Source organism: Neovison vison, chromosome 6 (assembly GCF_020171115.1).
Source record: "Neovison vison isolate M4711 chromosome 6, ASM_NN_V1, whole genome shotgun sequence".
Lineage (NCBI taxonomy): Eukaryota > Metazoa > Chordata > Mammalia > Carnivora > Mustelidae > Neogale > Neogale vison.
In genome coordinates, this window is record NC_058096.1 from 214,598,671 (window position 1) to 214,622,140 (window position 23,470).

General features: G+C 48.6%; 1 protein-coding gene across 1 annotated transcript in view; it reads right to left on the reverse strand.

The window, feature by feature from the left end:
• Window positions 1-16,290: 16,290 nt before the first annotated feature.
• The window catches only part of LOC122909645 (cytochrome P450 4F22), a 30,184-nt gene continuing 23,004 nt past the window's right edge, over window positions 16,291-23,470 (reverse strand). The window contains exons 7-13 of the mRNA XM_044254030.1: window positions 23,152-23,419; window positions 22,088-22,154; window positions 21,848-21,977; window positions 20,215-20,348; window positions 19,254-19,318; window positions 18,545-18,627; window positions 16,291-18,165 (exon numbers count right to left, since the gene is read on the reverse strand). Of these exons, the coding sequence (XP_044109965.1) occupies window positions 17,988-18,165; window positions 18,545-18,627; window positions 19,254-19,318; window positions 20,215-20,348; window positions 21,848-21,977; window positions 22,088-22,154; window positions 23,152-23,419 (925 nt within the window). The 3' untranslated portion in view covers window positions 16,291-17,987. The remainder of the gene's footprint in view (window positions 18,166-18,544; window positions 18,628-19,253; window positions 19,319-20,214; window positions 20,349-21,847; window positions 21,978-22,087; window positions 22,155-23,151; window positions 23,420-23,470) is intronic.

The window sequence follows — 23,470 nt, forward strand, 5'->3', positions numbered from 1 at the left end:
TCTTTGAAAAAGAAGAGGAGGAGGAGAAGGAGGAGAGGGAGAGGGGAGGAGGGGGAGGGGTAGAGGAGGGGGAGGGGAGGAGGAGAAATGCAGAATCTCGGGCTCTAACCCAGACCCCAAAATGTAGTGGCTGTAATTTTCTTTTGCCATTGCTCCCGGCAAGGGGGGGAATTTATTTCCCTTCTCCTTGAATCTGGACTGGTCTGGAACTAGTCCCCAGTAGCGTGTGGGAGAGGTTGTGTCATGCCAGTTATGGTTAGTAGAGGGCCGGCAGACCCCCAAAGCCTCTGTGGCCATGGAAGGACAGAATCCACCCATCCGGGACTCCTCACTTCCTGGATCAGGTGACAGGAGGCAGAAAGGGAGTAAGAGACCCAGTGTGGGAGGCAGGAAGCTTCCGGGGTACTTTCTGCTCTGAGTCAGAGGAGGCTGGGGCGTCCCTTTCTCATCCAACAAGAAATGTCCCAGCTGCCAAGTCACACAAGCCTGGCTTACGGAATGCTGCCCAGCCAGTGCTGGAGGGAAGGCAGCCAGCTGCACACTGAGAGGTAGAGGCTGATCCATCTCTAGGGGTCCTTCTGTCCCCACGCACAGCCAGGCAGTGGACAAGCATGTCTCAGATCAGAGGTGGCAGTCACTCTGTGAGTCATCAGCCTCAGGTACAGCCTGTCACCCCTCTGAGCCTCAGTCTTCACGTCCGTAAAATGGGCTTAATCAAACCTCACAGAGGACTGTAAGCATCCTATCAGACACAGGCAGAAAGGACGGGAGAAAGTACAACTCTAAATGATATGTAAATAATGGTTCTGATGAGGGAGCAGGAGGCTGGCTGAGGACAGAGCAAAAGCTGGCGCCTCGCACCCCCCCCCACCCGCTCCCCTCCGGAATGTGTGTAACATTCCTCAGGCACCCCTGACTGCCATAAAACGATAAATTAACTTTTTAATTGTGGAGATCACAATCCTGCAAGACAGGAATCTCCCTTGCTCTACAGATGTCCTAGAGATCTACAAACAGGGAGGTTACCTTATCAATAGCACAAATTTCCAAAGGCAAATAACTCTCAGTTCCTCAAGCCCTAATGTCTCCCTCCCCACCATAACTGGAGGAGGCTGAGGTAGAAGGGAATGTAAATGATAGCAGGATCCTAACACCCCACCAAGAATCTCCCAACTATCTTGATGTTAATGCCTGACCTAAAGATGACATTGATCAGGCCATAAGGGCAAGGCACCTTGTAGGCCCTCCTTAACGTGTGAAAACTCCGTTGAAACCTCCCTTCCCCTCACCGTCCCCCAACCGCAAGGTACATAACCTGCCCTCCCTCACAACCGAGGGCAGCAGCTCTTCCTGCCCACGGGCCCTGTCCCCGTGCTTTAATAAACCACCATTTTGCACCAAAGATGTCTCAAGAATTCTTTCTTGGTCATCGGCTCCGGACCTCAGCCCACCGAACCTCACCTAGGTTCTAGAACTTTATCATATGGCGCCCAACGTGGGGCTGTGAGTCTTTACATTTGGACTCTGAGCTTCGGTGCAAAATTGGTGAGTACTTTCTCTCCTTTTCCTTTACTCTCATTTCAGGGCTTTTCAAGGAGTGTGGTCTTATTGGAACCCTTGCATGTCAATTGCTCAGGCTGTAATCCTCTAGCCCGTGGCTACTCTACGGGGAGGAGAGCGTCCGCCTTTTGGCTGTGAGTTAGTACCCTGGCCGGAATGGCAATAAGACCCAGAAACTTGATGGCCTCTCTTTATTCCTGTTCTTATAGAAAGTTGTCTCTCTTGAGCACGGGACAGCCACCTAAGTCACCAGGACGGCTGCCAATCTTAAGACTCCCGTGTGAGGTTTCCTCCTGATTGATCTAGTGTGATCCCCTCCACATCCCTGGTCTAGGCACTTCTGGCCGCGAGACCTCCACTGGGAGCCGGCCAAAACCAGTACCCGATTGAATTAAAATGCAACCGGGGACCGTTTCCTAGGGAAGTTGACTGTAAGGACCACATGTGTTGGAATGTCGCATAGACCATGATGGATTTCAGTCTTTACTGTTTCTTGTCAGTGTCTTCTACAAACTGCCTAAAGCTATGAAATTGGGCAATTTCCCCTTGCCAAACTTTTCTAGTATTTCCATGGGTTAAAATGGCAATACAGTATGCAGTCTTCAGGACAGACAATGGCATGGCATGGCACAGTGTTTAGGTCCATTCACCAGGCACCCATCTGTAGCCTAGGATGCGATGGGGAAGTGGAGGGACGCCGGCACCCCTCCAGGGCCTTTTATGGCAGGAATGTCTTCCTGGGGAAGGCAGCATGGTGATCAACAGCAATTTTTGTTGAGGGATGCCTCCGGTCGCTTTTGACACACAGGAACCTCTCACATATCCTGCATGGGACACCACCCAGGAGTCAGGGGGGATTTGGTAATGGACCTTCTTTACATTTCTGGGAGCATGGCCTCAGTAGGCTTCTTCAGTTCCCAAGGACTCTACCTTGGGGTGCCTTTTAACCCACTGGAAATAACTTGGATTGCAAAACTTAGGAAAGGACTGAGCTCCTGTTACACTGCATGGCCTCAGTGGGATCTATCAGTTAGATCTCCTCTGCAGGAAACAGGGCAAATGAACCTAGGGTGCCTGTATTGCTCATACCTAGGCCTTCATTGCTCTACACCAGGACCCCAAATAAGGGGCTTTTGCATAATGTGTTTGCCCAAATGAGTCAGTTAGTAAACTTTCTCCTGACATATTGGATGGTAATTACGTAAATAAGCCTTCTTCTAGTAAACCCAGGTTGCTGGGCCATCCCTAGCAAAGGGACTCTGACTTTATTTCTCTCTATTTCTCCTAATAGATGTGGGGGCTTCTCCCTCCCTCCCTTCCCATGTTAATGGCTATAACTGGAGCCAACTGGGGTTAGTCTAACTCGAGACAGAGACTGTAAGGAATATTCCCAAGCAGCTGCCAAAACTCTGTTTTGGGGAAGTTTCCCTGTCTTCTCTGGCCCGACTTGGACTGCTTAACCCCTCCCCCCTTGCTGGTGGGAAAGCATGGCGTCTGCTCCTCTGTTGGGGCTTATGAGCTCTAAAACCGGGAATCCTTTCTCTGCCTCCTGGCAGCACTTTGTTTCTTCTGTTTCCCCCTTCTGTTTCTGCACCAACATGCGTGCAGCCTGCATGACTAGCCTCTAGATCATGCACCACGGCTCCTTCTCTCTTCACTGTCAAGGAGCAAGAAGAGCACCCCCTGGACCTAACACCCCCCACTCCAGATCTTCCCACTCATGTCTCAGGTAAACATTCAAAGTGGAGTGGGCCCAGGTGGAACGTAAATCACTATTGGAACTAAGTTAAGTTTGTTGGTTTAATTAAGATAAGACGTGTCTTTTTAATTTATCTGCAGTAAATGTGAAACTTCAAAGTTTACTGAAGGTCAAATAAGCTTGTGTTATTTGTTAAAATCTGTTAGCAAAGAAATGACTAAACTGATGGTTAATTGTCTGTCTCAAAGTTCTAATGGGTAATTGCTGAAGTAGCTTTCAAAGTCTTTGGTAACCTGAAAGTTTAAAGTTTTGCTTGGATGACAAATGGAATTAAATTGTGGACATCTAGGTCTTAACCAAACAGGATAAAATGCTAAGTCGTTAATTACTGGATGTAGGTTTGTGCTTTTGACTTCTTAACTGCAAAGAAACTAAGAGTATTTAAATCTGTTGGTAAACGTGTTTTGCACTTAACTGTTTCATAAATTTGTCGTCTAAAGAATTCTGTTGTAACAGCTCACAATTGGTTAATACTTAGTCTTCACTAGAGATTAAGCTGTTTCTAAGAGTACAAAATTCTGCTTAGTGTAACTAAGACTGATGGAAATAAGGGAAACTCTGTATGTAGGAAAGTAGGAGATATGTAAGAAAGATTTAAGGAATGGGAGTACATTTTCTTGAGGGTAAGGGAAGGTAATTTTGTCCTAAATGAGATGGTTGTTTGGAAGGAAATGGCTTGGGACAAAACCTGAATGCAAAGGAAAGTTGTAGAAGGTTTGTGAAGGGAAATCTTCAGAAAAGGAATTTTAGCTATGGTCAGGACGGACTAAGATGGACTAAATGAATGCGTTTTAAAGGTACATTGGAACAAGACTGAAATTCTCTGTTCAAAGGACAAAGTTTTTCTTAGATTAATTGATCTGCTGTTAAGAAAATGTAAATGGTTTTCTCTTTGCCTGCCCAGAAAATTCAGTTACTATGTTTTGTTTTATCAGGTGTTTAACATCATTAATTATATTTAGGCATGTGCTCTAAAACTTTATAAGATTTTAGCAAATGTTGACAAGATTTAAGTTGTAAATCTCTTTAACTCAGGCTTTTCCTTGGTATCAATGATAAACCTTGGGTTATGTTGGGGAAAATACTATAACTCTTCTAGAGATTCTATGCATTTCCTAGAGTTTTTGTTTGTTTGTTTTTTGTTTTTGTCTTTTTTTTAAAGATTTTATTTATTTATTTGACAGACAGAGACCAGAAGTAGGCAGAGAGGCAGGCAGGGAGAGGGGGTGGGGGAAGCAGGCTCCTGCGAGCAGAGAGCCCGATGCGGGGCTCGATCCCAGGACCCTAAGATCATGACCCGAGCTGAAGGCAGAGGCTTTAACCCACTGAGCCACCCAGGTGCCCCGCATTTCCTAAAGTTTTAATGTTTTGAGAGATCATCGCTTGATATTGTTAATTATGGAAGTGTTATGTGTCACAGAAGTAACCTGATTTCCTTGCAGCTAAATTGTAAACTCCCGTCTCTTCAGCTTTAACCATATCCATTCCGAGTTTTTGTCATTTATAATTGTTTTAATTCTCTTATTTTTAATGAGTTTTATCTTCAAGGAGATTCATATAAAGGACTTTCAGGACAAACACAGGTATTTGATACACTTGAAAATCCTAAAACTGAAATGGGTAAGAATTTCCAGAACTAACTAAAGTTGCATTCACCAGATTTAGTAATATGGGACTAAACGAACTAAAAGATTATAGTGTTGTGTCTCTTAATGTTCTGTCTTACTTTAAACATTGCTGGTTCTCTCTAATGTTTGCTCTTCCAGACTAGGGATACTTTTTCTTAAGTTATCTGTAACTTAGAGAGATGTAAAAGTGCTCATTTGTAAACAAATCAAAGCACTCAACTTTCTCTCTGTCTGAGCCCTCAAACCAATAGGTCTCAGTAAGTATTCTTTTCTTCCATGGCAATCAGTCATTTGCATAAGTTCAGTAAGAATCTGTTCTCCTTGTAACAGGACACCATCAGAAACTGGTTATTTTACCAAGGCTTTGACTGGGATGTCATATTTGAAAAGACTCCGATATGACCAGACACTTTAAAGGAACTAAGGTTGACTTTATGAAACCTGGAGCCATAAAGCCCCTTGGAACCCTTGGCCTGATACCTTGCTTACAGAGTTTCCGGCAGCCTCACCAGGTGAGTAAAGAATGTCACTCCTTGGTAGGTGCAGCCTCAGGAAGAGGAATTCGCCCAAAGGTATTGCAGGCACGCCTGATGGCAAGTATGTGGCTTGGCTTCTGGCCCAGAGAGACTTTTACTAAAAGTTCAACCTAGAGATTCCTTATAAAAAGTTCCAGCAAAGCAGATTCTAAAAGATCTATATGATCACACTCACTGTTCTTGCTGAGCTTATGTAAATAATAGGCCGGGTTTGTTAAAACTGGACTTGTTTCTCAAGTGAATTAGTCCTGATTTGGCTATCTCTGGAAATGAGGGTTATTTTAGAGAGAAAAATTATGTTTTAGTAACACCTTTATGGATGTTAAATTCTAGATTCGATTGTCTTTAAATGTTTGTTTACCTAAGCTAGACAATTTGAGGTAGACTTCAGAGAAGTTGTACAATAGCTTCTTTAGTCGATCTTATTATTTCGTGGGGATATTAGCAGAACCCCGTGGCAAATGATTAAACAACTGGAAAAATGGGATTGATTCCCCTACAATTGTATAACTTAACTAACACCTTGTGTGTGGCTGGGATAATGAAATTGCCTAAAAGCCAGCATACCGCACTCCATAGGATTAACTATGGACTTGTGGAGATAATGGATGACCCCCACTTTCTTTATGATTGGATTGGATGATGCATGGGGGACTCCCCTTACCTCTTGACAAGTTTTCTCCCACTTGCCAGTGACCTCTGTATTCAAGATATTGTTAAGCCTGGACCACTCAAAGGGCTTCTTATTGGTTTCATCCCTTAGTCATATTTATCCTAGAGGCCACCTCTGTTGAGGTGCAATTGCAAACAGATGCTTTAGCGAAACTTAGAACAGCCCTCCTCATAAAAAGAGCCTTAAAGCTCACTATGGGACAGCCCCTGACTGTAATGACTTCACATCAGGTCCAGATTTGTTTTAGAAGCCAAAGGCCACCAATGGATGATGTAGGCCGACTTCTTAAATACTGGGCCATACTTACAGATATGCCAGAAATAATACTTAAAACTTGTCAAACTTTAAACCTAATTACCTTTATGCCTGAACCTGATCATTGTACTTCTTTCTCTGTAGAGCAAAAATGTTCAGAGGCTATTGATCTTGCTTACTCTGTTTGGCCAGATTTAAGATGCCCCTGTTAAAAATACAAATGACAGTTGTTTTCTGATGATAGTAGTTTTCATAGAAAGAATAAGAAAAGCTAGGTATGCCATAGTGCTCACTAGCACTTTGCAATTGCCAAAGCCTAAGAATAAACATTAACCCTGACTCCAAATATGCTTTCCTGGTACTACATGCCCATGGAGCTATTTGGAAGGAAAGGGGATTGCTATCAAGCCATAACTCCCCAATCAAATATGGGCCTAAGTTCCAAAACCCTCCTTATCGCTATACTGAAGATGGCATATATCAGATCTGGCATACATATTTGTGGCTTACACCCACGACTGGATGGCTCAGTCAAAAGGCAGTTTTATGCCAGAAACAAAGAAATCATACATATGATACTTGGGCAAATAACACATGACATCTAGGATGGCTATCACTAGAAATGTGTTCCCAAGTAATAGTACTCGAAGCTACTGACTGGTTTGCTACTGATTGAGTAAGGCGCCCCAAACGGGACCCACTGGATGTGTGGAACTAACCTGTGGCCCTGGCTTTTCCTCCAGGGTGTATAGGTCACTCTACCTTAGGATTTGCCTGGATTCATGGGCACATTACTAAAACCACCACCACTCCAGCTAAAGCCCTTAATAAATACACTACAAAGGCACTCAATGATCCACTAAATAGCATCTTCCTACTTAATACTGAAGTCTCACAGATATGCAAGGCAGTCCAGAAAACAGGATGGCCTTAGATGTCCTGACAGCAGCCCAGGGTGGCACATGTGCAATTATCAAAGCAGAATGTTGTGTGTACAACCCAGACTATCACAAAAATGTCACAGGACTAATAAAAGATATGAATGCCCAGATTAAGGCTCTACAAGATCCTTCTCTCTCTCTCAGTGAATGGTTAGCTTCCTGGTTTGAAGGAGGACTATGGCCAACAATTAAAAATCTCCTTTTCAGGCTTCTCATTCTTATCACCTTATTAATCTTAATATGTTACTTTGTTCACTGTTTCTCTACTTGGTGCCGACGCCATTACTGCAATGATTTTACAGCGACAGATGATCCTGACCACACAGAGACACTTCTTCACTGTCCGCGCTGGATTCAGCTGCCTCCGCCTTTCGTAACTCCCCCATATGTTCCTCAACTGATCAGTGTTGACCCGGGTAGGTAGGGACAGCTCTACGCCCCTCTTCAGCAGGAAGAAGTTACAGAAGATGAGACCTTCCACCTTCAACCACCTTAAAGATTTAAGGGTCAAAATTGTTCAGGGGGGAGTGATGAGGGAGCGGAGGCTGGCTGAGGACAGAGCAGAAGCTGGCGCCTCGCACCCCGCCCCCTCCACCCGCTCCCCTTCGGAATGTGTGTAACATTCCTCAGGCACCCCTGACTGCCATAAAACGATAAATAGTTAACTTGCGGAGATCACAATCCTGCAAGACAGGAATCTCCCTTGCTCTACAGATGTCCTGGAGATCTACAAACAGGGAGGTTACCTTATCAATAGCACAAATTTCCAGAGGCAAATAACTCTCAGTTCCTCAAGCCCTATTGTCTCCCTCCCCATCATAAGTGGAGGAGGCTGAGGTAGAAAGGAATGTAAATGATAGCAGGATCCTAACACCCCACCAAGAATCTCCCAACTATCTTGATGTTAATGCCTGACCTAAAGATGACATTGATCAAGCCACAAGGGCAAGGCCACCTCCCCGCACGGCACCTCGTAGGCCCTCTTTAGCATATGAAAGCTCCCTTCCCCTCCCCTCACCCCCCCCACCGGAAGGTACATAACCTGCCATCTCTCACAACCCGGGGCAGCAGCTCTTTCTGCCCACGGGTCCTGTCCCCGTGCTTTAATAAACCACCATTTTGCACCAAAGATGTCTCAAGAATTCTTTCTTGGTCATCGGCTCCGGACCTCAGCCCACCGAACCTCACCTAGGTTCTAGAACTTTATCAGTTTCATCTACACACACAACTTACAGGGGTGCCTAGGGGTCTGTGTGTGCACATGTTTGCATACACATTGAAAAAATTCCAGGAGAATCCACACATCGAAGTGGAATTGGAGGAAGAATGGGAATCCTTACCCTTCTAACTTGCTACTTGCCTCAGATTCTCTCTCCTTCGCTGAGCTGCAATCATTTTTATCATTAAAATACTAAAAGGATTTGGCACGGGGTGGAGGCAGTCCGTAGTTGGTGCACAAAACAGAGAAGCAGGTTTTCTTTTGTGTCGCACATCCCAGGAGTAAGTCTGGGGTCTCCCTAGAGCAAGCATGGGGGCTGCCTGGTGGCCGGGGTCCCTCTTTTCCTTTCCTTAGCCATGGGGAAGGAACGGTTCTGAATTCAGCACAACAGAGTTCAGATCCCAGCCCTGCTCCTCACTGGCTGTGTGACCTTGGTCAGGTCGCTTGCCCTCTCTGAGCTTCGTGTCCTCCTCAGTAAAATGGAGAGGGGGACTTATACCTCCCAGGTAGTTCATTCTCCAACAACAAACTGTACTTGAGCACCCTGTCTGTACCTAGGCATGGTGCTAGGACCCAAGACCTGGGAAGAACAAGACAGATGGGGTGTCTGGATGGTGGTGCTCATGTCTGATGGGAGAAGCCAACAGGAAATAAGACCAAGTCTGATGGTGGTGGTAATGAAGGAAATTAACAGAGCAAGTCATGCTAGCCAGTGACCAAGGGGGAATATTCAGAGGGGCAGTCAGGGAGGGCTGCCCTGTAGAGATGACTTTGAGCAGAAACCTGAATGATGGGGAGGAGTGAGCCGTGAATAAGGACCACCCCCTGAAGTCAGGCCAGGACTATAAAGACCTAGCACAGGGCAGGGCATGCATGTTTGTCTTACACACGTTCATTCTTGCTTTTGTCCTCAGACGTGCTGAGACAACCAGGGCTGGTGGGGCCCTTGCAGTCAGGGCAGTGGGAGCAGCAGGAACCAACCCTGGCTGGGGAAATCGGACCATTCAGCCCAAAAGGTGGCTTTGGGGTTTCACTCTACAGAATCAAGAAGTCAAAACAGACAGGCTCCTAAAGTCGTGTTGAGGGTAAAACCAGCTGGCAGAGCGGCCAGATTCCTGGCTCAGGCAGCAGACGACCAGATGAACTGGTTGAGGAGGCAGCAAACCTAGAGGAAAACTCGAGGAAAAATTCGGAGGGCACGCAACAGCTAGGAACAACCCCAAGGGTATTTTCTTAGGCACTGGACTCACTGACAGCCTCCCTCCTCCTTCTCCACTCTCTCCCTCCTCCCCGCTCCTGCCCCTCCCCCGCTCTTTCCACTCCCCTCTCCTCCCCCTCCCCCCCTCCTGCCTCTCCTCTTCCTTCCCGATGATTGGGGGATGACTGCTCCCAGAAACTAGCCTGACCACCACCAACACCCCAAGCCACAGAAGAGAGACTAGGAGAAGCGACCCTTGGGAAGCGTAGTGTCCTAAAAAGAGACCATTTGCCCGCAAGTAGCAGATTACAGATGGCGGCAATGAACTCTGCTAACCCTCCCCGTGAGAGGTGGTGAAGATTAGTTTTTTGTGTCAGCTAGACTAGGCTGCTGTACCCACTGTTCACTTAAACACTTATTAGGTGTCGCTGTGAAGGTGTTTCATACATGGTGTTAACACCTACAAGCAACTGGCTTTAAGTAAAGGGATAAATCACACCACGTCGATGTAAATGAGCCTCCTGCAGCCAGGTGAAAGGTCTTAAGACCAAAAACTGAGGTTTCCCAGAGTAGAAATTCTGCCCTGAGACCATAGCAACCACTCCTGAGCCTTCAGCCCGGTGACCTGGTGGCCTCCAGATTTCGGACTGGCCAGCGCTCCAGTTACACGAGCCAACGCCTTAAGAGAAATCTTATATGTGTGTGTATTTTTATATGTGTGTGTATTTTTATCTTAAGAGAAATTAAATCCTTGCAAACGACATATCAGATAAAGGACTAGTGTCCAAAATCTATAAAGAACTTAACAAACTCAACACCCAAAGAACAAATAATCCAATCAAGAAATGGGCAGAGGACATGAACAGACGTTTCTGCCAAGAAGACATCCAGATGGCCAACAGACACATGAAAAAGTGCTCCATATCACTCGGCATCAGGGAAATACAAATCAAAACCACAATGAGATATCACCTCACACCAGTCAGAATGGCTAAAATCAACAAGTCAGGAAATGACAGATGCTGGCAAGGATGCGGAGAAAGGGGAACCCTCCTACACTGTTGGTGGGAATGCAAGCTGGTGCAACCACTCTGGAAAACAGCATGGAGGTTCCTCAAAATGTTGAAAATAGAACTTCCCTATGACCCAGCAATTGCACTACTGGGAATTTACCCTAAAGATACAAACGTAGTGATCCAAAGGGGCACGTGCACCCGAATGTTTATAGCAGCAATGTCCACAATAGCCAAACTATGGAAAGAACCTAGATGTCCATCAACAGATGAATGGATCAAGAAGATGTGGTATATATACACAATGGAATACTATGCAGCCATCAAAAGAAACGAAATCTTGCCATTTGCGACAACATGGATGGAACTAGAGCATATCATGCTTAGCGAAATAAGTCAAGCGGAGAAAGACAACTATCATATGATCTCCCTGATATGAGGGAGTGGTGATGCAACATGGGGGCTTAAGTGGGTAGGAGAAGAATCCATGAAACAAGATGGGATAGGGAGGGAGAGAAACCATAAGTGACTCTTAATCTCACGAAACAAACTGTGGGTTGCTGGGGGGAGGGGGGTTGGGAGAAGGGGGGTAGGGTTATGGACATTGGGGAGGGTATGTGCTTTTGGGTAAATTGGAAGGGGAGATGAACCATGAGAGACTATGGACTCTGAAAAACAATCTGAGGGGTTTGAAGTGGCGGGGGGGTGGGAGGTTGGGGTACCAGGTGGTGGGTATTATAGAGGGCACAGCTTGCATGGAGCACTGGGTGTGGTGAAAAAATAATGAATACTGTTTTTCTGAAAATAAATAAATTGGAAAAAAAAAAAAGAGAAATTAAATCTTAAGATAGAAATTTATATATAATCTTTATATCACATATAAATCTTAAGATAAATACAGAGCATATAGAGAGATGATAGTTGTAGATCGACGGAGAGATGGATGGCGAGATAGGATGATAGATCGATAGATAATCGATGGATGAATAGGTAGGTAGATGATAGACAGATATATAGACGATGATAGGTAATGAAAAAGGGGCAGAGAGAGCTCAAGGCTATTGGTTCTGTTTCTCTGGAAAACCCTGACTCAGGGCGCCTGGGTGGCTCAGTGGGTTATGCCTCTGCCTTCAGCTCAGGTCATGATCTCAGGGTCCTGGGATGGAGCCCCGCATCGGGCTCTCTGCTCAGTAGGGAGCCTGCTTCCCCCACCCCTCTCTCTCTGCCTGCCTCTCTGCCTACTTGTGATCTCTCTCTCTCTCAAATAAATAAATAAAATTAAAAAAAAAAAAAAGAAAGAAAAGAAAACCCTGACTCATATGGAGGTGAAGTATCATTCCTTTCTCCTTGAACCCAGGCTGTCCTCTGGGACTCTGGGAACTGGTGAATCTAGGTTGTAGGAAGACTTGCGACTTCCTGGGGCACGTGGGTGGCTCAGTCAGTTAAGTGTCCGCTTTTGGCTCAGGTCATGATCCCGGGGTGCTGGAGTAGAGCCCCACATCTGGCTCCCTGCTTGGCAGGAGGCCTGCTTCTCCCTCCCCCACTCCCCCTGCTTGTGTTCCCTCTCTCCCTGTCCCTCTCTGTCAAATAAATAAATAAAATCTTTAAAAAACAAAAAAAAAAACTTGTGACTTCCTTCTCATCCGTTTGGAACACACCCGCTTGGACTCAGCTGCCATGTGAAGAGGAAGCCCAGGCAACCCCATGGAGAGGCCCCACGTTGAGAGGAACTAAGGACGCCAGCCAACAGCCAGCGCCAAATTGCTACAAGACTGAGCCGTCTTAGATGTGGATCTTACAGCCTCAAAAGAGCTGCCCCAGCTTACGCCACATAGAGCAGAGAAATCTGCCCCAGTTTTCTGCCCAAATCATAGCGAGCAAACTAAAGTTTGCCACCTTAAGCCAACAAACTTCCTGGCAGCTCATTATACAGTAACAACTAACTAGAACAAATACATTTCCCGACACTGACAGTCCTTTAAAAAAAATGCTTATATGGGCAAAAATATTTGTATGTACATTGAAAAATGTTCATATATGCAATTGTTTTCAAACTGGAAAAAAAAATCATCCCAAACTGCTGGGCTGGGAGTAGAGAGCAGAACCACTGTGGGAGAATTTCCTTTTTAAATGTCTACATTTGGGGTGCCTGGGTGGCTCAGTGGGTTAAAGCCTCTGCCTTTGGCTCAGGTCATGATCTCAGGGTCCTGGGATCGAGCCCCACATTAGGCTCTCTGCTCAGTGGGGAGCCTGCTTCCCTCTCTCTCTCTCTGCCTGCCTCTCTGCCTACTTGTGATCTCTGTCTAATAAATAAATAAAATATTTTTTAAAATAAATAAATGTCTACACTTGCATCAACAAAAGCATGATTCAATTTCTACACTTGCATTTTTTTTTTTTTACCTCAAGCCAATGTAATATTTGGAGAGAGAGGAGGTAAATGAGTAAACTACTTATAACAACCCTCCCTGGCTCCCGGTCAGTACCAAGAATGTGTTTATCATTATTTCCCTTATTTTATAACAGAACAAGGACATCAGCCCCACCCAGGAGATGTGGGTGTCTCTGGTGCACATATCAGGGAACTTACTGGTTGTGAATGTCCCCCCCCTCCTACTTCATTCCCTTGGTCCTTAGCAGGGAGGAAGCTCTCCAGGGAGCAGGTGCCGGGGTCAGATGGCCAATGGTCACAGCCTACCTTTGCCACTCTCCAGCTGTGTGACCTTGGGCAAGTGACTTGCCCTCTCTAAGCCTCAGGTTCCTTCTTGGTTAAAAAACTGCATAGTAATAGGCTTGTGGGGATTGGAGGAGTGACTGCTGTGTCTTGGTATCCTTTTCCTAGAAGTAGACTATAATGCAAGGATTCAAGTACAAATACAAAAATTGTATTCTGAGACAGGAATTCAACTGCAAATTGGTTTTTTTGGGGAAGTGACCCCAGAAGATGCCATTAGGGCAGTGAGATGGAGTAAGACAGAGAAGGGAAGGCAGCAGGGGAACAGGGCTTTGTCAAAGAAGTTCCCACTCAGGGGACCTGGGGCTCAGTCCCTCTGGGGACCTCTGGGACACAGCAGTGAACAGGCAACCACCAGTCATTACTCAGGGCCATTGCCAAGGGCGTTACTTCTCCAGAATGTCCTACCTGCACCAACAGGGTGAAGTTTGGACCCTTGCCTGATGTGGACACTTACAAATGTCCAGTGAGTGGGGTTCTCCCTCTTCTCTTCCCAACACACCCACAAACAGTGTCACACACACACTCAAACTCATAGATATATCATGGATACATATATGCTCACACACACATGCGTGCACATGCACACAATTGTATGCACACAAGCACTCACACAATACACCCACACTCCACACTTGCACATGTACACACACTCACATCGTGCACACATCCACACACTTACTCACACGGATGTGCACTTACCCAAACATGAAGTCACGCGCACACACCCTCATACAGACTAATAGAGACCAGACGCTGTAGAGCCTGCTGTTCCCCAACTACCCAGCAGAGGGAGCCTGCGACACACTCAGGAGAGGAAGGAGACCCACAGCAATCAGTGAATGGCCCAGGCCTGCGTGTTTGGAGAATCGGACACGCAGATGCAGCAGGTCCCGGGGATCCACGAGGCCCATGCCATGCCTCCCCTCCTCTCTCCCTCATTCACCCACCATCACCGACCTTAGCGGAAAATTAATATGCATGAGAAGTATGATGGAAAAAATGCACTTGGCAAAAGTGAACCAGGTGCAGAAGGGGCCAGTCACGTGCCCAAGGCCACCGCTAGAGAGGGGCAGAGCTGGGGTTTGAGCCCACATATGTCGCCTCCCAAAACCAATTTTTTTTTTTTTGCTGGAGGATGAGTGGCCTCGGACGGGGGATTCCGGCCGGCGATCCCAGCACACGCCACCCGAGGGCGCCGCAGGACACACACCACTGCGGCCTCCAGCATCACAAGCATTACACCTTCTCTACTCGCCCCCCACCCACCCACGCCTGCCGACATCCCCTTATAGGCAAACCGAGACTAGGGACCCAGACCAGCACTTGAAGCCTGAGGAGTAAGCCACGCTGCTGTGGCCACTCTAGGAGGACACCATTGTCGGACCTTGGGTGAATCATCTCGCTCTAGGGAACTTCATTTTCAGCTCCATTAAAGGAGATAATGACAGTACCCATCTCATAAGAACAGTACCCGTGAGAATTACATGCGAATATTTGGAGAGCACAAAGGAAGCACTCAACCAACTTTAAATCTCGTTATGGTTATATCAACTTCGGAAACACCCAGGGCTTGGTGCTGAAACCCCTCCATCTTGTGCACACAAGGGTGCACACGGGAGCGCGCACACACACACACACAGGGATCCAGGGATCGCACCAGTCTTGGGGTTTTATAAACAATCATCTAAGTGCTGAGGTATCCCAAATGTGTATCACCAGCCCGGAACTCCCTCCCAAATTCAAGACCTACCTATCCCACTGCACACTTGACATCTCCAACTCCTCCTGGCCTAAACTGACATGCTGATCTCAGCACCCCCCCCCAAAAAAAAACCCTTACTCTATTAAGCATTCTCCATCTCAGGCTGTCACTTCTATCTTTTCAGGTGCTCAGACCCAAATCCAGGGGCCTCCCTTTCTCCTGAGTCCCTCATTCAAAGTATCAGCAGATCTGCCAGCTCTACCTTCATAAAGCAACCAGACATCAGAATCCAAGCATCTGGTCTTCACTCTACAGCCCTCAGCTTGCTTGGAGACATTGTCCTCTCTCACCTGGACAAATCTGGTCACCCCATCTGCTCTCCCTAGTCCCATCTTCACTTTACAGTTTCTATTCAACATAGCAACCAAAGACTGTATGACAAACTTTGTCCCTCCTCTATCCAGAACCCTCCATAGCTCTCTATTTCTGTTACAATAAAAGTCAGTGGACTCCAAGGCTCTATGTGGCCTGCTCCCATCCCCTGCCTGCCTTCATCTCTTTCCATGCTCCTCCTCCAGCCACACAGATCTCCTCAATGTCCCCTAAACACCCCAAGCCTGTCCTACCTCAGGGCCTTTGCACTGTTTCTCTCTACCTCAAACATTCTTCCCCTAAATATCCACATGGCTCCTGCCCTCTCCTATCTAAAGTCTTTGTTGAAATGGCCCTTTCTCAGGGAGGGTTTCACTGATGATCTAGGAACCTCCCCCCTTACCAGCATTACTGAGCACCGCCAACACTTACCCAGATCAATTTTTTTATAGCAGTTACCAGTTCTCTCAATGGGGATTGCAGTCACCCCATCTGGTCTCCCTAGTCCAACCCTTGGTTTTCCACTTAGCAGCCAAAAGAATACTATAAAGACCAAATGACAAATCTGGTCTTTATAGACCAAAGACCAAATGACAAAGACCAAATGACCAAATGACAAACCAAATGACAAACTCTGCTCAGAACCCTCCCATGGCTCCCCATTTCTGTCACAATAAAAAGTCAAAATCCTCCAAGGCCCTGTGTGAATTTACTTGTTTATTTGCTTATTTATTATCTGTCATCTGTTAACACCCCCCACCCCCACAACAAAAGTCAATTATGTAAGGGCACAAAGATGGCCTGGCTCACAGCAGATGCTCGGTAAATATTTGATGAATTAATACAATTATTGTAGACATCATCACCGCCCCATCTTCTATGGGGGTACCGTCATCAGTTTCCCCAGCCAAAGACTCGGGAATCACCCTCACCTCAGTCCCTGTGGCTAGTCACCCCTCCTGTCCTGCCCAGACCCCAGTCTCCCACTTCACTAGATTTCCAGTCCCCAGTGCCCCCCCCTTCCAAGCCACCTCCCTGCCAACCCACATCTGACCATGTCCTGTCCTGCACCCTGCTCACATACCCTCCCTCAGCATAAGGTCTGCTGTGAGATGTGACCCACAGTTCCTGGCAGTTGGCCCCTGAAAACCTTCCTCCATTCTGCCCTCCTCCTCCAGATCCAGCCACCCTGGAGTGTGTGCCTCGAGAATATCATGCTCTCCCTCACCTGGGGACATTTGCAGATGCTGTTCCTCCCACCTGACATGGTCTTGTCTCCCTTGTCACCACTCAGCGTGTACTCTCACTTCAGCATCCGAGAAGCTCTCCCTGAGCCACCCCCCTGTTGTGTTCACAGAGCACCAAGGGCCTCTCTTTTGGAGCGCTTGTCATGGATTATAAATAAATTTACGTGTGGAATTACTTGTACATCTGTCCCCTGTTCTCCCGAGGGCAGGAATTGGGCCCGGCTGTGCTCCTGGCCCAATGCCAACAAATAATTAACATGTGGTCTGTTGACGAGTTAAATGAATGCACAAACTGTCCCAAAAAGTCTAAGTTTATGTCTGAGGGCAAATGGCTTCCCAGCCTCCTAGCCCATAGCTTCCCTCATGGGCCTCCCAACTGCCCAGAGACCTTCGTTTCCTTCCTGGGCTCCAAGGGAAGTGTCTGGCTGAGCTAGGGGGTGAACAGTGGGGGCCGTCTTTATCCCTTGCTTTTATTCTACAAAAATCAGAACACTCAGCGGAGGGCCTTTCAGCAACCGAGGAGGGAAGAAGCAGGTGAGGGAGGGTCTAGATTTACAAAACAACTGAAGCACACATCCGAGCCCTGGGATGCTGCCTGATGCCAGAGGAGTTCGCCCAAATGAGCTGGGAGCCTCAAGAAGGTGATGTCCGGGTTCAAGGCTCGAACTTCAGGCTTCAGTTCCCAAGTCTTCAACTTAGAAGGCAGCTGGAATCCACGAGTGGGGGGTGGGGGGAGGGAACTGGTCCTGAATCCCAGCGGCCTTAGGTGTTGGGTCTTAAGTCCAAGGATGGCTGGGTGGGGCCTGAGGCCCCGAATGCTCCGGATCCTGGGAGGGGTCTGGACCCACGGGGACCTGAGCAAGCCTGTTTCCTCAAGCTGGAGAGCTGGAACCGGCACTCAGGGGACCGGACCTGGACCTCAAGGGGAGTGCCCAGACCGGCAGGAGGCGGAGACTTGTCGTGAGGGGCGTGGCTTGCACCTTCGGGCTGCGCGGAAGAGCCTGGTCCTCCGGGAGCCTAACCTGAACTTCGAGGGGCGTGGTTTCTGCCCTCGGGATCTTGGGGGCGGGGCCTGGGCCCTCGGGGGCGGGGCCTGGGCCTCTCCGGGCGGGGCTTGGGCCCCCTGGATCCGCACGGAGGCCGGCGCTCAGGCCCGCGGAGGCAGCGGCTCCACGTTGAGCCAGATGCCATTCTCCGTGCGCAGGATGAGCTCGGGTTTCCGCCGCACCTTGCGCGTTCGGTCTACGCTCAGGCGGAAGCGCAGCAGCGTCAGCGCCACGGCCACGCGCATCTCGGCCATGGCAAAGCTCTGTCCGATGCAGTTCCTAGAGGAAGGGGGACGGGGTTGGGGCTCAGGCTCAGCCGCTGGGTGAGCCAGAAAGGGGAGAGTCCCGGGGGAAATGACCTCCCGCTCGGAGCCTCATCGGTAAAATGGGGGCAGGGGCGTCATAGAGTCGTTGGGAGCATATAAGCCCAGAGTTCAGGGCCTGGCACACAGTTAGTGCTCAATACCCAGCGTTACTATCGCAGAGTCTAATTTGGGGACATTCTGGTACATTGAAAGCATGAAGAAGGTGCTGGATTGGCAGAAAGCACATCTGGGTGGGAGGCCGTCTCTGCTCCTGACCGGCACATCCCTGACCTTCCACTAGCCTCCATGCTCCTCCTATGCTTGGTTTGGATTGGGGGAAATAGAAGAGTTACCTGGGTCCTGCGGAGAAAGGCACGTAGGCCAGTGGGGAGCGCTGCTGTGGGTTGTCCGGATCAAAGCGATAGGGATTGTACACCTAGGCAGGATTAGCCTGGGGGTGAGTCTGGGGGACTGGCCCAGCTATCCCAGCTTGGCCCCCATCCTTCAGCTGGACAGAGAAAACATCACTACAATCCAGCCACACCCTCTTCTTTCTGTTGTTCAAACATCTCAGGCTCATTACAACCACTGGGCCTTTGCACATCCTAGCTCCTCCGCCTGGAACAGGCTTCTCCCTGCTCTTCACACTTTCCAGGTCTCGGCTCAAATATCTCTTCCTCCCCAAGGCCTTTCTTCACCACTTGAGCTGAAGTGTCCCCCACCCCACTCCAGTTTTTCTTTCTTTTGTGCACATACCAGTATCTACAATGATAGTTTTTGCTCATTTTCTTCCCCTGAATGTCACTGTGAGCTCCATGAGGGCAAAGACAGTAACTTTCTCTGTCTTCAGTGCATAGCACAAAGGCTGGCACACGGGAGGTATTCAGTAAATATTTGTGGACCTAATGAACCAATGGAGGGTGACTAGAGGGTAACCAGCTCTGTACCCAGCCAGGCCATCTGGGTCCCTGGCGCACAGGGTAGGGAGGCCTCACTGCCCCAGGACCACCCGTTTCGAGGAGGAAGAAGCTAAGGGAAGGGAGAATTGACGCAGGGGCTCACCTTGGAGTCAGGCCACACGGTGGGGTTGTGGTGGGTCCCATAGATGCTGACCAGGCAGATAATTCCTATGGGGAGGGTGTGGTCAGTGGGGCCATTGGGGCTGAGGGGAACCATGGCCTTCTCTGAAGACCTCCTCCTTCTCTGCTCTTCCTGGAGCTATGCTGTTCCCATGAGCCCTCTGCTACCCTTTCCCGCCCATCCTTCTCTGAAAAATTCTGCTGCTGTGTCCATGCCCCCTGTTGCTCCCTAAAAGGTCTCCATCACCCTTCTAGCTATCATGCTGGCCACACAGGGATCTTTCTCACTCATACATCTGACATTGTTCTTCCTCAGCTCAAATACTTCCCTTGGCTCCTTACTATCCTGAAGATCAAGTTCAAATGCCTCAATTTAGCATTCAAGGTCTTTCTGCACCCCCAAGACTCTGCTCCATACATATGCTCTCTTTCATTTTCAACCTCCAAGGTTCACCTCTCATGCTGCCTCTTCCAAGCATCCCTCCCTACATTTCACCCCAGATAAAGCCATCACTCCTTATTTTGGGCTATTCCAGTTCCTGTTCTTCCCTTTAGCCCATCCCTGATCCCATGTGACTGGGATGTCTGGGCGCTGCTGTGTCTTCCTCAGACTGGGTGGTACTCAAGACCTGGGTATGAGGCCCCTCTAGAACTCCAGCATCACTTGGGCTTAGTCTCCAAGGGATATCTGGCAACTGAATGAAACCATCCATTCCCTACCTGCCCCCTCACAGGGCCAACCCAGCCCCACCCACTCTTGCTTTTCTACATGGACTCACCCAACTCTGCCTCCCCCCTACACAGCTGGGTCTCCTCCCTCATCCCAGAAGCAAGAGCCACCCAGAGAGATGCCCCATCTACAGGAGGGTGCACCTGGCCCAGGCATGAGCAGCGCCCCCCTAGGCAGCAGATCAGCCCAGCAACCAGAGGGACCTTATGGGCACCTTTAGGGATGATGCGCCCATCTGGAAGCTTGATGTCTTCCGTGCAGCGACGGGAGACCAAGGTCACTGGCGGGAACTGGCGTAGGCTCTCCTTGATGCACATGGTGGTGAAGGGCAACTGAGTCAGGTCGTCCCTGGGGAGCACGGAACATGGAATGGTGTGTGACTTGGGGCCAGGCCACAGCAACACCCCCTTCCCCAAACACACACATGCATGTACACATGCATCCAGGAGCAACCACACAGGAAACCGGTCCGGGATCTCAGACTTGCCCCAACTTCCAGCATCTGCAATCAGGCATGCACATATCACTAATCCTTAGCATGCAAAATATCTGACCCGAAACCAATCAGAGCAGCACCAACAGGCTGCTGCACACCCAGCATTAGCCCTTTAACTTATGTGGCATTATGTGGCAGTCAGAGGACAGCTGGAAGTGGTGCCAGGATAGGCAAGGGGGTTATTAGCAGCAGTTTACCAGGCTGTATGGGCCGTTTTCAGTATTTAAAAACCCATACATTCTCTTCTTATGCTATTATGAACTTTTTTCCATTGGACTCCAGGGCCCCAAATTGGACTAATTATAACCTTGGTCCATGATCTGGATCATTTTCTTTCTCTTTCAAAGAAACTTTATGTCACTACCATAAAGGGCAAACAGCATGCTTAGCATAAAAGTACCCATAACGTAAACACCACTGGGGAAAACAGAAGAGTCATTAAATCCTAGCTAGACTATCTCCTAGCCAGTCCTCAGAAACTGAGCCATCTTCTCCCTTTATTAAAAAAAAGGCAGATTCATGGGATCTCTGGGTGGCTCAGTTGGTTAAGCATCTGCTTTTGGCTCAGGTCATGATCCCAGAGTCCTGGGATCAGATTCCAAATCAGGCTCCTTGCTCAGCAGGGAGCCTGCTTCTCCCTCTGCCTGCTGCTCCCCCTGCTTGTGCTCTCTCTTTCTCTGACAATTAAATAAATAAATAACCTCTTTTTTAAAAAAAGAGAGGGGCAGATTCACAAGGAGTTCAAGATACAACAGCACCCAACTGGGAGTGTCTCCTTGATGTCAAAATCTAAAAGGTGGACACTGAACAAAATAGAGCTTTCTCACTGTTCGATGCTATTTAATGCTGTGTTTTCTCTGAGGCACCCAGAATCAGCTCTACGTGGCACACATCTGAAGTAAACTGGATTATTGTTGCCGGTTCTTCACTGCCCTCCCCCCACACCTGTGTTTGAATTACACACCCCGTGAGCTTTGCATGTGATTCTGCAGTGTCTTCTGCTCAGGCGAGTGGAATGTATGTCCTGCCCCATTCATACTGAACTTGGCCACGTGACTTGCTTTAGCCGAATGGAATGTTACAATGCAAGTGGAAGTTTTAAACTGTGGCTCTTTGTGCTCCTGGAATCTGCCTTGAGAAGAATGTGCCCAGGGTAGCTGCTGGTTCAAGGAGAGTGGGGAGACATGTGGAACAGACCTGAACCCACACATCTGTTTGGACACCGCCCCACTCAACAACACCCAGAAGGAACAAGAGCAATGACAAGCAAGAGCAAGGACTAAATGCCCAAGCTCTAGACTCAACCTGTTGCCACCATCCCCCCGACCCCACCCCCCGACCCCAAACCAACCACTCCAGCTCCTCCAGCTCCCGGCCTTTCATGACTTCCTGGATCTCTTCCCGGCACTTCTCCTGGTACTCCGGATACTTGGCCAAGTTGAAGAGCACCCACGAGAGCCCACTGGACGTTGTGTCGTGACCTGTAGACAGAGGAGGAGCTCAAATGGAGGCTGTCTGAAGACAGCGATCATGCGATTTTCAGACAGCAAGGCCCCTCCCAACCTCCCCTAGCTTCATCCTACGTCCTCACCCTCAAACATAAAGGTGTCCGCCTCAGCTCGGATGTCCTCATCAGACAGTTCCTTCCCATCTTCATCCTGGAATGAACCAGAGGGGATGCTCAGCCCACTTCGTGGACCACCGTCCACTTCCCGGGCTCCTCTCAAGTCAAGATACTGCCCCTCTCTCAAGCCAAGATGCAGGGGGAAGGATTCCAGGCAGACAGAGGTATGTAGCTTGTCTAAGAAAGATGGAAAGCAGGAGGGAGACTGAAAGGTGAAGGGAAGAAGGGCGTTTGTACTTCTTGAGTAGCTGCTAGCACCAGACAGCCTGCTGGATGCCCAACAAACACCTGCGACCATGCCGCGTAACCGTCATGTCATAAATAGGGAAACTGAGGCTCGGAGGGGAGCGTCAGAGGCCTAGGGTGAAGTATCCATTAAGGAGCAGGGCCAGAACTGGAACCCAGGACTGTCTGAATCCAGAAGCCAAGCACTGCTCAGAAATTCCACAGAAGCGATCTCTGCAACTGTCACATTTCTTCAGTCTTGTTATTTTATCATCATAAGTCTGGTGGGCAACATTGTGTCCCACCTGCTTCCAGAACTCCTACGGTGAAGTCCTTGCCTCCCCTCCCAGGACCTCAGAATTTGGAAACCACGGCCTTTAGAGAGGTAATTCAATTATAATGAGGTCTTGAGGGTGGGCCCTGGCCCCACACAGCTGGTATCCTTAGAAGAAGAGGAAACTTACATAGTCATAAGCAGAGGGACGACAATGTGAAGGCACATGAGAAAGTGTCATCTACAAGCCAGGGATAGAGGCTTCAGAAGAAGCCAACCCAGTCAACAGCTTGACCTCGGACTTCTAGCCTCCAGAACCTTGAGAAAATGAATTTCTGGGGTTTAACCCCATACATACCAATTTTGTAGCCCTTTGTTATGGCAACCCTAACAAACTAATACAGTAAGTCTTACACATGCTGCACCTGCATCCCAGATCTGTCACTTTTGATGCTTATCATTTTGCAAGGTCAGTGCAATCCTCCAGGAGACCGTCCTGCACCGGTCTCCACCTTCCAGGGCCCAGCCTCACCCGCGCCAGGAGCAGCACATCGATGAAGTCCAAGGTCTTGCCCTGCTTTCCCTTCAGCCAGGCCTCAGCCCCCTGCTGACAGAGCGCCCACCGCCGCTTCTGGATGACCTCGGTGGTGAAGCGGTGCACGGTGTCACAGGCCTGCCGGAAACGTCGCCCATCCGCTGAGAGGTAGTAGATGAAGTCTATGTGGTGATGCAGACGATACTGGCGCCGGACCACGAGGGCACTCAGCTCAATGATGGCTGAGATGTAATCGCTCATCTTCCTGTTGGGGAGGTGCAGGGGAGAAGAGCATGGACCTGGCCCTTAAGACAAG